This window comes from Leuciscus leuciscus (genome assembly GCF_965113295.1).
Source record: "Leuciscus leuciscus genome assembly, chromosome: 12".
NCBI classification, from domain to species: Eukaryota; Metazoa; Chordata; class Actinopteri; order Cypriniformes; family Leuciscidae; genus Leuciscus; species Leuciscus leuciscus.
Window position 1 is genome coordinate 31,884,622 of NC_138736.1, and position 17,393 is coordinate 31,902,014.

The following is a 17,393-nucleotide window of genomic DNA, read 5'->3' on the forward strand; positions in this document are numbered from 1 at the left end:
ATAATAACGTAGGCTACACGTCCTTTCCCACCATATGTGTTTTATCTCCAATAAAACTACCTTTATGCATATTCAAAATTGATTCAACAATTATACTTCCAAGTACCAATGAGGTTTAGCAGTTTCTACTCATCTTGCTGCGCTTTCAAGTGTACACTGTTCACAGGTGTGTTTTCTGTGCGATTTTCTCTGACCTGTTCTTCACACAAAGCTATTTTATGGCTTTAGAAGACTTCCATTACATAGCAGAAGAAGTATGAACTACTTTTATGGTACTTTTTTAAGGATCCAACAATTCATTCTAATTTCATATTAATAATACAGATAGCAACATTGTGTCGGCACAGATCCGGCCCACACTTGACATACGTGGAATGATGATCTGACCCACATACCACATGGAATGATGGCACTTGGGTGCTCTGCTCCTGTTTGCCAGACCTGGACCACAAGCAGGCTATAGCAATGCCACATGTCAGCCAAGAGCACAGCAAATAAACCAAAACTGTACCTTATATGGCCATAAAAACTACATAGACTATATTCAGAATAGGGTAATCTCAGCCTTAAAGGGTTAGTTCACCCAAAAATGAAAATTATGTCATTAATGACTAACCCTCATGTCGTTCCAAGCCCGTAAGACCTCCGTTCATCTTCGGAACACAGTTTAAGATATTTTAGATTTAGTCCAAGAGCTTTCTGTCCCTCCATTGAAAATGTATGTACGGTATACTGTCAATGTCCAGAAAGGCAATAAAGACATCATCAAAGTAGTCCATGTGACATCAGTGGGTTAGTTCGAATTTTTTGAAGCATCGAAAATACATTTTGGTCACAATAAGCACTTTATTCAGCATTGTATTCTCTTCCGGGTCTGTTGTCAATCCGCGTTCACGACTCCACAGTGACGCTGCTGACGTGTTATCTGGTGCGCCCGAGCAAATTTTTATATAAAGAATATAGCAATACCAAAATACAAACAATGTACAATAGCTTGAATACAGCGTGCGTCTCCTTAAGACTGTAAACAAAGCTCGGGCACACCAGATAACACGTCAGCAGCGTCACTGTGGAGTCGTGAACGCGGAAGTAAAAAAAAACCAAAAAAAAAAAAAACCTTATCATCTCCGTGTAAACTTCAAACCGTGAATCTGTGAAAACGGTGATGGGTCTATAGGTATGCGCATTTGAATATATATGTGCGGAGGCTCGTAGTCTTTCTTTACAAATTGAACTCACCAAATTTTTTGTCTGGCCTGAAAAATTCATAATACAGAATTTTTTGTCACTTCCGAGTATCCATGCAAACTGGAATCATTGTGATAATGTTTTATCCATACAGCGGTAAAAAAAGGGGAAGGAGGCCTTCATAGGGGAGTAAGTAAGTAGGTCAATTTTATTTATAAAGCACATTTCAACATAGCAGAGCTATCCAAAGTGCTGAACATAGTAAAGAAAAAAGAAAAGTACAGTACACTGTAAAAAATAATTTCACATTTTAGTTAGTTCAATGTAATTTTGTGAGTTGATACAACTTGTAGTTTCTGAATTTGTTCGTTCAACTTACCATGTTAAGTTTTCACTATCTCAACTTGTCTGTAAGTTGACTTAACTAGAGTATGTGTCGCCTCAACTTCAAAACATATGCTGAACCGTTAATGTATGTTCTCATTATTTATCGCGAGATCACTTGAAGCGCGAAACAGGTCTCGTTCATATAGGCACTGCTGGCAGTTGGAGAGTTTGTCGTCGTCGTCACTCGGAGTCGGCAGATTTTTCTTCCATCATCATCAAATCTGGTAAGTAAATATTCGTTCATATTTGTGTAATGACTTGTAAAACTATATTTGAAGTAATCATCCATGTATTTGTTAACAGTATCAATGTTTATCGATCAAATTGGACCGTTGCATCCAGTTTGGCCAGTTGTAACCTAACTTAGCCTAGCTAGGCAAATAAAGCTAAAAATCTGCAAATAAAGCTAAAAATCTATAAAACTAGCCAACTTTTACTTCTTTTTCTTTTATTTATTTAACGTAGGCTACATTATTTAATGAAGTGGACCAAATGTGATGGTTGCTAACATTAGATCAATTTAATTTCAGGATATTTCGATCCTCTCGTATTTAAAATATAATTTATCACAATAAACAAATGCTAATGTTGAAATATCTGCACCAAATTCAGTTTGGGTGTCTGTGTTTTTTGTGCTGTTGTGTAACTATGACATACTGAGCGGGAATTTATGGCATAAAAAATAGGCGCTTTCACGTTCACTCTCTTTCAAGTTCTTCGCGCCCAAATCAGCGAGTCTCACCATTTAAGCAAAGCAGTGTCGACGCGTGCACGATAATAACGAGCTGACAAATATAATGTAATTTAATGTAAAACTGTGTGTGAGGTATAACGTTAGCAGAATTATCATAATCCTCCGGTGTTCAAGCTGGATGCTCCATAACTGAAACATCGTTGTACAGCTGTGATGTTTTACTACCTAAATGACTGGTCAGTTATGTTTATTTTTTTTGTGTTAGCTAGTTGAGTTAACGTTAGTTGCTTTATTTTTCAGCCGCACTAAAATACACTGAACATTCAAGTACCCGCACCGATCACCGTATCACACACACTCTCCCTCCACGTTGCTTAGCAGCGATCATAACACAGAGCGGGCGGGGGAGGGCGCGCCACGGGCACGCGCCCTCACTCACTCACTCTCGTTCGCACACACACTGAGCTGGCCTAAACTAAACATATAGGAGACACATCTCACAACACAGGAGAGATGGATTAACATGGGATTTGAAGTTGAAAAACGGAGAGAGTAGCGTGAACGTGGAGAGCTAACATGGTCTAACTTATCGTGAGAGTGGCATAACGTTGCACATAGCAACAGTAAGTAAAGCAGGCAGGTCTTTGCAAACGGTCAAAGCATGTAACGTTACTTTCTCATGAATGCTTCTGCGTGTTAAGCAGAAGATTAGTCAAGCTTTGGGATGTACGTCATAACTGCATCTTTAATGGACAGCTCTGTTGCTTAGATACGTTCATCTTGTCAATTTTTAAACTGGTCTGTAAATCATCTTATTACAATTAACATTGTCTTAATTGTAATTTCTCACCAAATATAATATGCGTTTATTAAAATGTCTCTTACCTGGAAATAAGGTTATGGTCATATTGTTTTACCCTACTTTTTAGGATGGATAGTAAAGTATAGTATCAAATAGTAAAGTTTAGTAGCCTAAAACTTTACAGTAACAACAATAATACATTTTTCATTTAGCCTATACAATATATATTTAAAAATGAATTGCATGCAATTTAGCAACATCAGTTACAGCTTTTATTTATAGATTCTAATGTAGATCTAGCTTTACTGCATGTCTCAGACAGCCACCAAGCTAACACAGTAACTTTAAAAACCTAACATTCCGCACAGTCAAATGTAGTTTAGAATCATTGTTTAGAGGAAATAAAACGGCTTTGTGTTACCTTAAAATTTTGATTTGACAAATACATGTGAATAAATATATAAATAAAATTGAGAAACTATTACTCTATTCCTGATCTTTTTTGTGTCATCTGTTTGTTGAATGTTGGTTCACTTTTTTTCTTTTCTTCATAGAATTACTTGCAAGCAGTGTGAGGCATTTGCCCTTGACTAATGAAGTGGAGCTGCAAGTTCTGCCATTTCACCACAACCAATCAACTCACTGTGATAAGACACTACAAGCTCAAGCACTGCCATCACGCAAGTAACTATCCGATTCCATGCATCCATGAAGACTGCGTGTGTTCGTTTAGAACTGAGTTTGCCTTAAGAAAACATTTGGCCAGGAATCATAAACAATCTGTCCGGCTCACAGCTGCAGCCTTTACATTGAAGTGTGACCTTTGTATGTTCTCTGAGACCTGTGGAATTACTCAATATTTCACACACTTAAAGACTCATCTCAAAAACAGAGAGAGTGTGAAATGTCCTTTTCAAAACTGCAGCTTTCAGTCTAGAGTATATAGTACATTTCACGCTCATAAGAGTAAAAAGCATCACCAGTGTGGAGTAAATTTTTTTCGTACAGACATTTATCAAGCTTGCACTCCAGATCTTCCAGACTCTGAAAATACTGCTTTTGAAGACACACCAACACATTTTGATGATCAGGACCTCTCAGCATCTCTGTTATCTTTACCGTGTGAAGAAAATGTGCAAGATTTACTACATCGAAAACTAGCATCATTCTTTCTTCGGTTGCAAACAGTTCTTCATGTTTCCAAAGCAGCAACCCAGGAAATTGTAAATGAACTTGCCAACATTTTTGCAGTTGCAGAAGAGTTTGCACCAAACATAATTGAGGATGTTTTGAGCAAGCACAACTGTGCAAGAAGTGATACAGTTATCAGTGCCATAAAAGAAATTATTGTAAAAGCAAATCCGTTCAGTTCTCTGACAAAGAGTGGCCCTTTTAGCACAGAATACAAACGAACAATTTTTTACAAGGAACACTTTCAAGTGATTCAACCTGTTGAATATGTTCTAGATGCGTCGTCTTCAAGAAAGTGTGTTTATATTCCTATTTTGCAAACATTGTCAGTGCTGTTAAACCGTAATGATGTTCTAGATAAACTTTTGCAGACAGAAGACAGGGAATATTTTCCAGAGTGGGCTCAGTTTAAGTCATACAGGGACGGCCTATATTGTAAAGAGAATCAGTTGCTTTCTTCAGAAGATTTAAGTGTAGCTTTGGGATTGTATATAGATGATTTTGAAGTATGTAATCCATTAGGAACGTCTAGAAAGAAGCATAAGATCTGTGCAGTTTATTGGGTGCTTTCAAATTTACCAATTCGGTATAGGTCTTCTGTCCAATCAATATACCTGGCATGCCTATCCTACAGCAGTGATGTGAAAAAATATGGCTACAGTGCCATTCTTGAGCCGTTGCTGAAAGACATAGAAGTACTAGAAAATCAAGGAATCTATGTTCAAAAACTGGGAGAAAATATCAGAGGTACTGTACTGTATGTCTCTGCGGACAATTTGGGTGCACATTCACTTGGTGGTTTTCAGGAAAACTTCAATGTGGATAAATTTTGTAGATTTTGTTTGGCCAGCCGCTCAGAAATTAACATTCATAAAGTAAGCGATGGTTTGTTTGCACTTAGAACAACCGAAGCTCATGAAAGCATCCTTCTGGAATTAAAGGAGACAAATTTGGTTTCTGTGGACGGTGTAAAAAGAGACTGTGTACTTAATAGACTCTCCCATTTTCACACAATTCAAGGATTCCCCCCAGATTTCATGCATGATGTATTGGAAGGGGTAGTACCAAAGGAACTGAGTTTATGCCTTAAATCCTTCATTTCCAAACATTATTTTACTTTTGATGATCTTAACTCCATTATTCAGTCTTTTCCTTTTAAAAGTTCTGATAAAATTAACAGACCTCAACAAATTCCTAAATCTTTTGCAATAAAACGCACTATAGGGGGTAACTGTCATGAAAACTGGACTTTATTGCGATTCTTGCCATTGATGATTGGTGACAAAGTACCAGAGAATGACAAAACATGGCAAATTGTTTTGGAACTGAAAGACATTGTTGAACTTCTGACATGTGGACATTTCTCTGAAGAGACATTGCACTACTTGGAGTTTAAAATCTCATCTCATAGGTGCTTGGTAAAAGAAGTCTTTCCTGACTTCAGTCTTTTACCAAAACATCATTTTCTGGAACATTACCCTGAACTTGTTCGTAGATTTGGACCATTGGTAGATTTTTGGACTATCCGCTTTGAAGCCAAGCACAGCTGTTTTAAACGAGTGATTCATGATGTTCGGAACTTTAAAAATATCTTACTAACTCTTGCTACAAAGCATCAACTTGCATTGGCTTACTGTCTAGACCTACCCAGTCTTTTTAAACCTGACTTGGAAGTTGGGCATGTTGCTTTTGTTTCTGTGGACACTCTTGAGCACTCTATGAAACGAGCTATAGAGGACAAATTTGCAAACATCACAACGGTATCTCTTGCAAGTCATGCATCTCTCCATGGGACTCAGTATGCAGAAGGAATGTTCCTGTCTGTGGGACATACAAGTGGAATTCCTGACTTTGCCAAGTTGGTTAAGATTTTGATAGTGTCCAACACAGTGTCATTCATCATTGAACCTTACATTGCATGGCCCATTGAGCACTTAAGATGTTATGAACTGGAAAAAAGACTTGCCCCTGAACTAAAGGTTGTGGAACCACATGAACTAAATGGACACCACCCCCTCAACCCATACATGCGAGCAGGCAAATTAATGGTGGTGCCAAAGACCAACCTTCTTTATTAGGGTAAAGTATGGCAGTACATGCCTTTTATATTGAATAATTTGGTTTGATAGTAGTAAAAAATATATTTAGGGCAGTGTAAAATATATTAGCCTACATTTATATCAAAATTGTGACCGCAGCCTAATAGACCTGATTCTTTCTGTGTGCTTAAAGGGATAGTGAAAATGAAAATGATGTCATTAACTAGGCTATACTCACCCTCATGTCTTTTCAAACCCGAAAGACTTTCGTTCATCTTCAGGAAACAAATTAGGATATTTTTGATGAAATCGAGAGCTTTCTGACTCTTCATAGACCGTAACAGTACTAAAATGTTCGGGGTCCACTCCAGAATGGTAGTAAGGACAAATTAATTTGTCTTCTGAAAATAAACGAAGGTCTTACAAGTTTGGAATGTGGGTAAGTAAATAATGACAATTTTTTTATTTTGGGGTGAACTAACCCTTTAAATGTTAATAAAACAACAAAAGACAAAGAAAATCATTCACTGCTCTGGACTGAATATCTTCTTTAGTTTTAATAAGAATCAGGGTAAATTTGTTATCAGGGCTCCAGACTACCTTTTTGCCACAGTTGCTTCACTGATCTACCAAACTAATCATTTTGAGTCAAAATACCTGTTTATTCTTGTTAGCACTTCTACTAAATACTTCTTTATTAACACCATGCCTTTCTCCAAATTTCTTCTCTGCAGGTCATAAAGGTTCCACTCCAACTTCAAAATGCTTCTTCGAGTGATCATTTCTGAACGGGACGTTCGAAAAGTTACACTCGACACTGTCCCTGACACAGTCCATGATCTCAAAGAGCTGTTGAGAAGCAAACTGCTGCTAAGAGACAGTTTTGATCTTCAGTATGAGGATAATGATTTTAATGATTTTTGCAACCTTACTTCTGTGACTGATCTGCCCAAGGACAAGGCAACACTGAAAATCCTGTTCAGCTCCTCTGATACATTTTCAGACTCAAGTTTGGATATTGCAGTATTGCCTGTATTGGACATTGCAGTATTGCCTGTATCACAATCTCCATCAACATCGACTCAAATCAGCAGCTGTGTCTCAGAGATAAAACAGAGTCGTTTACATCCATGGCCGGCTGTCTTTACTATCCCCAACTTCTCATATGATGTTGAACTGAGACTAAAGCATGGTAACGAGGCTTACAGTACAGATGGAACTCTTCTGACAATGTCTCGAGACATGCAGACAGAAATACTGGATAAACTTGCTGAAGCAGTGTTTGCTTACAAAGCTTACCCAGACAAAGAGGAACTCAAAAGTGTGGCTGTTGCACTCGTTGAGAAACACCCTTGTTTGAAAGAAAGGGGATCTGCAGCTGGGTGGTACGGTTGGAAATTAAGTTTGACATGGAAGATGGGAAACTACAGGTCAAAACTAAGAGATGCAGGTTGTAAAGAACTCAAAGTGAATAGTGCAAAGAGAAGTCTAGAGGGAGGACTCCAAGGACTGCGAAACAAAGTGAAGAAGCCAAAAAGGTCTGAGACAAACTTTCTCCCAGATTACCCTTCAGGAAAAGACCAGAAAACACTGGAACACGATAGGGAACTGATGTGCCAGGAGATGAAAAAGAGGAGTCCAGACATGAGTTTTGTGAATACAGCCATGAGCAGCACATATTCTCTCCGGAGACAGGAGATAGTTGAAAATGAACCTCCAGTATCTGAAATGATAAAGAGATGGCCGGCTATGTTTTGTGAAAGACAGGTAATGTGTCTTTCACAAAAGCGTAAAGCGTGGGGCTGCTTAGTGCTGAACAAGATGTTTTGATGGATATTTACATATTTTTCGCAGTGTTGTTTAACATGTTGCTGTTTTGTTTGTGTCATTTAATGTTATTACTTCAGATCAGTGCCGAATTCAACAGACTTATGTCGCTGGACCTGAGTAAGTCCTTTTTTGACGGTCTTGACCAAAATCTACCAAAACTGCTGTGCCTGTACCGTTCAAAGCGCTGTGCTGGGATTCCAGAAATTCGGACCATAATGGACAGGCTAGATAAAAATGTAAGTACAAATATTTCTACTGTCCTTTTTCTCATTAACATTATGAGCATTTCCTTTCATCCAATATTTCTTGTCCTGCATAGCTTTTATTAGTGCTGCAAAATAATGAAGACAAAGGTTAAATGCCATTTGTAAATGCAGAAGTATTTAAAATTATTTAAAATTACTCCTCCTCAACCTTCTAGTCAATAATTTTATCCCTGAAAACTGTTTTATCTTTGATAATCAAAATGACATATTCAAGTTTTTTTCCCTTGTGAAATAAATTTTTTCAGACCTTAAAGCTGCCGTCGGCAAATTTTTTTTTATCATATTCAGTGAAATCGACACTATAATCCGACAGAACAACATAAATAAGGTGGTTTTAGAAAAAAACCTGAGCTTCTAACTCCACCTGGAGCATGTTATTTGTTTTGCAAAAATCCACCGCTCCCACTTCATCAGGTCCAATCAGCGCAGGGGGGTGTGAGATCTGACTGTCAATCAGGTCATGCACACACACGCCACAGATCCCCTCTCCCTCGCGCTGACGCGCACGTTACAATATCACGACACGCCTGAAGTTCGCCTGCAGATTGTATGAAGCGTGATGGCGGAGAGAAAATCTACTAACAAGCTTCCAATTCCTCGGTTATTGCTATCTATGGATAGATTAGCCAGGGCAGCCTACCTCCGAGTCCATGGTGTTGATCGATGCTGAAGAGATGACGCGTTCACAGAAAATCAGGTATACACGCACTGACGATGGGCGGGTGCTCGTTGGTAGTGGGGGAGGGGCATGAGAGTTGTAAACATTCAAAATTTTGGCTAAGTCCATCCAATCTGCCAGACTTGCCGACTGCAGCTTTAATATTTTAGCTTGATTGTAACTTTTTATACCCTTGCTTCATTTATTGTACAGATCTATGAATATGCAATTTACTTACCCCAATGTCATCCAAGATATCTGTGTCTTTCTTTCCTCAGTGGAAGAGAAATACAAATTTTTGAGGAAAACATTTCTGGATTTTTCTTTGAAAAATGGACTTCAATTGTAACCAACGTTTTGAAGTCCAAATCAATGCAGTTTCAAAGGTCTTTGAAGTGCTTCAACGGGCCGTGCAGGATCCCATCTGAGGATAAGAGTCTTATCTAGCAAAACGATCGGTCACTTTTTTAACCACAATTGTTTGGATTGAGCCGGAAACAATATCACGTCGGAAGGTCGCGCTTGATATCGCCAGCAGAAATACCCAAAGATGGCGCTTCCATCTTTGGGTATTTCCGGCAGTGATATTGAGCGGTCAATTGATATTTATTTTTCTAAGAAAAATCCAGAAATGGTTACTCAGAAAACGTCATTTCTCTTCCACTGAGGAACAAAAGACATATACAGAACCTTTCCAAAAAATGTGAAAATCATGGAAAAGTTAAAGGAGAACTCCGGTCAATTTTAACATTGAGCTCATTTTTTTGTACATTTGGAGTGCTGTCAATACAGAGAACAACGACAAAAATCGGTGTTGCCTACACCGAGTTATTCTATTTTTAAAATTTGCACCCTGTTGACTTCAATGGGGCAAGTATTAAACCTGCTTTTAGCCTCTTAACATCCTTGATGTGTCATTACAAGTGCACAGAAAATGTGAGTGATTCCTTCAGAGTGAACTAGGTGAATCTGACTGCAGTAGATGTGAAAGATATGTATAAAAATGATGTTATTTAAGCATAGGTTTAGTTACCTATGATCACGCGCGTGAACTCGGCAATCGACTACTTTGGACTTCAACCGAAAACAGGTATTTGCGCTGGCTTAAATAACATCATTTTTATACATATCTTTCACATCTACTGCAGTCAGATTCACCTAGTTAACTCTGAAGGAATCACATTTTCTGTGCACTTGTAATGACACATCAAGGATGTTAAGAGGCTAAAAGCAGGTTTAATACTTGCCCCATTGAAGTCAACAGGGTGCAAATTTTAAAAATAGAATAACTCGGTGTAGGCAACACCGATTTTTGTCGTTGTTCTCTGTATTGACAGCACTCCAAATGTACAAAAAAATGAGCTCAATGTTAAAATTGACCGGAGTTCTCCTTTAATTTCAGGAATTCAACTTAAATTGAAATTCATATTAAGTTGAATTCCTGAAATAAATTAACTTTTCCATGATATTCAAATTTTTTGGAAAGGGTCTGTATATCTTGGATGGCATTGAAGTGAGTAAATAATTAGGAAATTTTCATTTTGAGGTGAACTAATCCTTTAAGATGTTTGTGATGAAATCCACAACCTTTTTAACCACGTTCAATGCCAGAAAAGTAGTAAGGACATATATAAAATAGTCTGTCTGGCATCAGTGGTTCAACCTTCACTTAATGAAACTACGAGAATACTTTTTGTGGGCAAATAAAATAAAAATAATGTCTTTGTATAACAATTTCTTCTCTTTTCAACATTCACAAAAGTACCACAACACGTGCATGTGATGCTGCTGATGTAGGTCTCCAATATGCTGCACCTTGTTACAAGAGGAATGCACATGCATGTGTTGTGGCACTCTCGTGACCACATGTCAAGGACTGGCATGGAAGAGCAGAAATTCTTGAATAAAATGTTTAGATTTTTAGAAGTGTTCAGATCTTCACAACATTACGCTTGAACCACTAGTGTCACATGGACTAACTTACTTATGGCGCTTTTCCACTACACAGTACCAGCTAGGGATGCTCCGATACCAAAAATTCTGAGTATCGACCGATACCAATACCGATCCGATACCAGTGCAGTTTTTTTTTAAATCAAGTAGAATTTCTGTAACTCTGTGTGTTGAACTGATAATCACTATTTTGTGTTAAACACAATCTACTTAATACAGACTAGACAACTTAGTTATAAATAAAAAAAATGTATGATCATAATCTATGACAAACATGCTATTATAAACTAGATTAGTGGATAATTCATCAGTAAAATTTATTCTAGAAAAATCACAAGTGTAGTAATAAATCTGGTAAAACTTTAGACATTGCAATTTGTATTGTTGTAAAATACATTCATGAAAAACAAGATCAAAAGGATTTTAAAAATGTAGGCTAGCCTACTATAAAATTAAGAATTTTTTTTTTTTATAGCGCAGCAACATATGAAAGATAGGGCAGAACAAGAAAGTCTATTAATAATCTTTCATTGCGCAAAAGTATTATAATACGAAAGGCTCCAATACAGTGCGGCACAAAGCGCGTATGCACAACCCATGTGCAGAATGATGCGCTCGAAGCAACGCGAGCCGCAGCGCGTCGAGTCCACATTAAACACAGTTCAAAGCCCTGAGGAAATACATATTGATTCGTAGTGTATTATACAGTATCTATCTTTGCAATAGTTTATTCAGCCTTTTCTTTTAACAGTTTTAAATTTCAGTTACTGTGCGCGTGAAGAACAGTCACAGCGCTCTACTCCATTGAGATCCAACAGACACCCGGTAGAAAGTAACATGATTAAGGTACAACAATACAGACCAGCAAGATAAAGTCATTTTATGCGAAACCATAGAACTTTATCTACAGATCAAGTACAATAATATTAACATTGAATCATCTTGTTGAGAGTTTCATCGCGTAGACTGACGTAACCGAACGCGCTGTTTGAATGCTGGAGAATGATTGACAGCTGCAGCGGAGGAAAGAGTTTACGTGAACTTGAATTTAACGACTTAAATATTAATTTCTACCTCATATTTGACTATTAAATGGCTTCTGAACACTTATAATATAGTGCACGAAAACTTTATAGTGCTTTATAATACATTTGTGCCTTTTGTGGGGCTTAACAATGACAGAATAGTAATACGCACAATATCGAATTTGGATCGGCTTCGTCTGATCAATACCCGATCCGGCCAAAATGGCAGTATCGGAGCAGATACCGATACTGAATATCGGATCGGCGCATCCCTAGTACCAGCTCTACTCGACTTTACTCGCCTCGACACGACTTCGCCCGCTTTGTGCTCCGTTTTCCACTGAGAAAGTACCTCCAAAAATAGTACCCGGTCGTCATAACGACGCGACACACACCCGCTACCCACACACACACAGGACAATGGAGGAAATCGAGTGTATATGCTGTTTTTGATCCTCGAGATGTGGCTGTTTCTCACAAAAAGAAGTAAACTATTTAAAAATGACGGGGTTATTCCATGGGTCATTCACTCCGTTACTCCGTCTGGCGCGTGCAATGATGACGCAGTGAACAGTGACGATTCTCTCTGACTCTGACCAATCAGCCATCTGCTGTGTTAGCACGTCACGTTTTAGTATCGCCTCAGCCCGCTTAGAACCTCGCCGGAGGTAGTACAAAAAAAAGTACCGGGAAGCTGGTACAGGTACAACTTTTACGCAGTGGAAAACCAAACAAAGGCGGGCCAAGGCGGGCCAATACGAGCTGGTTCTGTGGAGTTGAAAAGCGCCATTAATGTATTTTATACCTTTCTGGGCCTTGAACACACATGAGTAGTTCCCTTGCTGTCTATACAGGGTCAGAAAGGTCTTAGATTTTATAAAACAAATCTTATTTTGTGGTCCGAAGATGATAGAAATGAACTAATCGTGCTTTTCCACTGCATAGTACGGTACGGCTCGGTTTGGTACGACATGCCAAACCGACATGCTTTGGCACTTTTCCACTGCGTGGTACGGTACGGCTCGCTTTGGCTCGCTTTAAATGGTACCTGGTCTGTTGAGGTTCCAAGCATACTGTACCGGTATTAAAATGTGATGTGAACACAGTGCAGATTACTGGTTGGTCAGACAGAATCGTCACTGACACAAGACACCAACTGGCTAGATTTAAATAGCCAGTAACAGCCACCGCTATAGCTGCTGTTTTAAACTACTTGCTTGATTTAGCACTATATTGTTTTGCTGCCATCCGCCTCATTTAAATCAGTCTTCTGTGTTGTGCATTTGAAATGTTGCGCATTTATGATGATGTCACAGCAGAGGCGTGCCCTCTTTGAAGCGGTACTAACTGCAGTGGAAAAGCAACCGAGCTAAAGCGAACCATACCGAGTCGAGTCGTAATATGCAGTGTAAAAGCAAAGCGAGCTGAACCGTACCGAGCCATTCCATGCAGTGGAAAAGCGCCATAATACTTAAGTAAAAAGCTAAACCGCTTCAATGCAACAGGCCAGTAAATAAACTTCTTTAATAACAGCATCATTAAACTTTTTTTCTTTTCTTTGGGGGAAGGCATCAAATCAACAAAAGAGAGTTGCAGTACTGCAGGGGCTGCCGTGGTTCATGCATGAGAATCCATCGCAATTCATAAAGATCTGTGAGGTATGTGGAAAGTAAGGAGGCACATTGGAGGCAGTTGAGTAGTTGAAGTTAAAGGGATGGTTCACTTTAAAATTGAAATTCTGTCACCATATACTCACCCTCAAGTTGTTTCAAAACTTTATGAATTTCTTTCTTCTGCTGAACACAAAGGAAAGGCATTTTTAAATGTCAGTAACCAAACTGTTAACTGGTCTCATTAACTTCCATAGTAAGAAAAAATATATACTATGGAAATCAATGGGACCAGTTAACTGTTCGGTTAATTAATTCTTCAAAATATCTTCTTACTTGTGTTCAGCAGAAGAAAGAAATTCATAAAGGTTTGAAACAACTTGCGGGTGAGTATATGGTGACAGAATTTCAATTTTAAAGTGAACCATCCCTTTAATGTATTATTTCTAACTATGTGGATGGACTATTTATAAGAATAAATATAGCAGAGGCTATATGGTATAGGACATATCAGCAATAGCACTTTTTGGACTGTAATTGTTTCCCTTGGGGACATCTTTAAACAAACACTATCATTGAAAAACAATTACTATCCAAATAAAGTTCATTTAAAGTTGTTAAATGTGGGAAAGCAAATTTTGAAATTTGTCATCTTTTAATACAGCAAACCGATTCCGAAGAGGAAATGATCAGGGGCATGACTCTAGGAATTATCACAGTAGTGGACAACGTGGCAGACCCCATTCCATGTGATTCTAATGATGTGGCCCTGGTCCTAGAGGAAGCAGTTGTTTTGCGAGGACTAGGTAACATACCGAATGCGTATGCAAACATGATGGGGTTGCTTTATGCACTAAACATAAACTACCCAAAAAACCTCAAATACACTTTTGAGGTAATTCAGCGGCTGCTGATGAACATTGGAGCGGAGGCGTGCAGTGCAAAAGTGCACTCTCTTAAAAATACTTTGTTAAGTTAGAGGTAAGGCCTGTGTTTGTTTTTCTTTTCTATGTTCTATGGATTGATGGCCTGACATACTGAACTATTTTCAACAAGATTTCATGTTTTAAAGTTATTTTAAAATGTAATGGGTATTATTAATGTGAAAAGTCTAAGTTTAGGTTTGTTTGTCTTTTGAACACATCAAGTTAGTTTTAATGAAATCTGTGAGCTTTGTGTCCCTCCTTTGACAGCCTACGTAACTAGCACTTTCAAGGTCCAGAAAGACATTCTTAAAGCGTTAGTTCACTTTGTAATAAAATTTTGGTATGTTTTAGCTTACCTCAAGTGCATCCAAGATGTAGGTGTCTTTGTTTCCGCAGTATTTTCAATTTTGATATTTTTAGGTCAAACGTTTTTGTCTGTCAGTCATATAATGCAGGTATGTAGTAACTGTCTCAAAGAAATTGCACAGAGAACTCTAAATTAAACAATTCCCCATTGTAAGTACACATTGATGGCCTAAGACACAAAACGAGCGGTTTGTGTGAGAAAACGAACAGTATTTATATTGTTTTTACCTCTTGAAATGAACAGAATGAACGGATCACAACTTGACGGGTTGTCCCGGGTCATATTAAAGATTCATTCAAAATGAATATACACAAGAAAGCAAGAGGTTAAAACGATATAAATACTGTTTTCTCACACAAACCGCTCGTTTTGTGTCTTAGGCCATCAGTGTGTACTTACGATGGGGAATTGTTTAATTTAGAGTTCTCTGTGCAATTTCTTTGAGACAGTTACTACATACCTGCATTATATGACTGACAGACAAAAACGTTTGACCTAAAAATATCAAAATTGAAAATACTGCGGAAACAAAGACACCTACATCTTGGATGCACTTGAGGTAAGCTAAAAGATACCACAATTTTATTTCAAAGTGAACTATCCTTTTAAAGTAATCCAAGTGACTACAGTGGTTTATATTTATATTTATATATATATAATGGTATGAGACACTAGCAATGATTCATAAAACTGAGCTTAAACCACTGAAATCACTTGGATTACTTTAAGGATGCCCTATCTGGACCTTGAAAGTACTAGTTGCGTAGGCTGTCAAAAGAGGGACACAAAGCTCACAGATTTCATTAAAACATATCTTGATTCGTCTTCCAACAAAGGCTAACGGGTATTTGATGGCATGAGGGGGATCAATTGAAATGAAATTATTTTTCTGTAATTACTATACAATGTAGTTTTGAGTTTGTGATTTTTTTTGCATTATACTAAGAGAAGTGTTTGCTGTATTTTACAGTTAAAAAGTTGCTATACAAAGAAAAAATTCATGGTAACCCCATTGAATATGTTAACTGTTTGCCCTTAACATTTTTTGAATTGTAAAGGAAAATTAAATTGTTTGTATGAAAAAAATCTGTTACAGTTATTATTTGGTTGAATGTGCTATTCCAAGTTGAGGGAAAAAAATAATTAAATGAAATATACAGAACAAAAATGTGTTATATTTCAACTAATATTAACAAGTCCGGGTAACTTGAAAATGTAAGTTATCCTATTTCAACTATTCTTTACAAGTCCAGGTAACTTGAAAATGTAAGTTATTGTATTTTAACTATTCTTTACAAGTCCAGGTAACTTGAAAATGTAAGTTATTGTATATTTCAACTAATATTTACTAGTCCCGGTAACTTGAAAATGTAAGTTATCATATCTCAACTATTCTTTACAAGTCCAGGTAACTTGAAAATGTAAGTTATTGTATTTTAACTATTCTTTACAAGTCCAGGTAACTTGAAAATGTAAGTTATTGTATATTTCAACTAATATTTACAAGTCCAGGTAACTTGAAAATGTAAGTTATCATATTTCAACTAATCTTTACAAGTCCAGGTAACTTGAAAATGTAAGTTATGATATTTCAACTAATCTTTACAAGTCCAGATGACTTGAAATAAGTAGTTGGCTCAACTATTTAACTGTGTCAACTAAACTTTTTTAAGTTTAATGAACTTAACATATCAAGTCAACTAAACTTAACTGAGTCAAAGCAAAAAAATAACTAGAAAATTTAAGTTGAGTGAACAAATTTTTTTTTACAGTGTAACGTAGAACCAAACAATACAAACAGTGAAACAGGGATATGATAATATTAAAATGCCAGGCAATAGAGAACGTAGGAATACGTTTTCAATTTTTATTTAAAAATGTTAATGGAAGGTGCAAGGCGGATGTCCAGAGGCAATTGGTTCTATAGACGGGGGGCAGAATAATAGGAGCAGAAGATGAAGAGAATGTAACTATCTCCACTGAAAAAGACCTGTCTTTAAGATATGATCTAAACCACTGTATAAGGCCGTACCCTTGATACCGGAAAAATGCTCTAAACGCCAAATAAGAACACAGTATCAAAGGCAGCCGTAAGATCAAGTAGGATCACTACTGCATTTTTACCGGCGCAACTGCAAGTAAAATGTCATTGAACACTTTTAGCAAGGCAGACTCTGTGCTATGATGGGCAGTGAAACCAGATTGAAAAGTTCTAGTAAATTTGCTGCATTTAAAAACGAGTTCAATTGAGAACAACTTTTTCTAAACGTTTTGATAAAAATGATATATTAGAATAGCTGCCCCTCATACATGGGACAAAATCAGGGCAGCGTGGGAAGGAGAGTTCGGAGAAATGGTACCGGTAGACATCTGGAAAAATACCATACAGCGTATACACGCTTCTCTCTGTATTAGACATGGCTTGATTCAATTTAAGGTTGTCCACAGGTTGCATTA

General features: G+C 37.5%; 1 protein-coding gene across 1 annotated transcript in view; it reads left to right on the plus strand.

The window, feature by feature from the left end:
- Positions 1-1,479: 1,479 nt before the first annotated feature.
- Positions 1,480-17,393, plus strand: part of LOC309510741 (uncharacterized protein) — a 41,947-nt gene continuing 26,033 nt past the window's right edge. The window contains exons 1-6 of the mRNA XM_082185608.1: positions 1,480-1,799; positions 3,626-6,341; positions 7,036-8,068; positions 8,209-8,367; positions 13,602-13,691; positions 14,308-14,449. Coding sequence (XP_082041734.1) covers positions 7,064-8,068; positions 8,209-8,367; positions 13,602-13,691; positions 14,308-14,449 — 1,396 coding nt within the window. The 5' untranslated portion in view covers positions 1,480-1,799; positions 3,626-6,341; positions 7,036-7,063. The remainder of the gene's footprint in view (positions 1,800-3,625; positions 6,342-7,035; positions 8,069-8,208; positions 8,368-13,601; positions 13,692-14,307; positions 14,450-17,393) is intronic.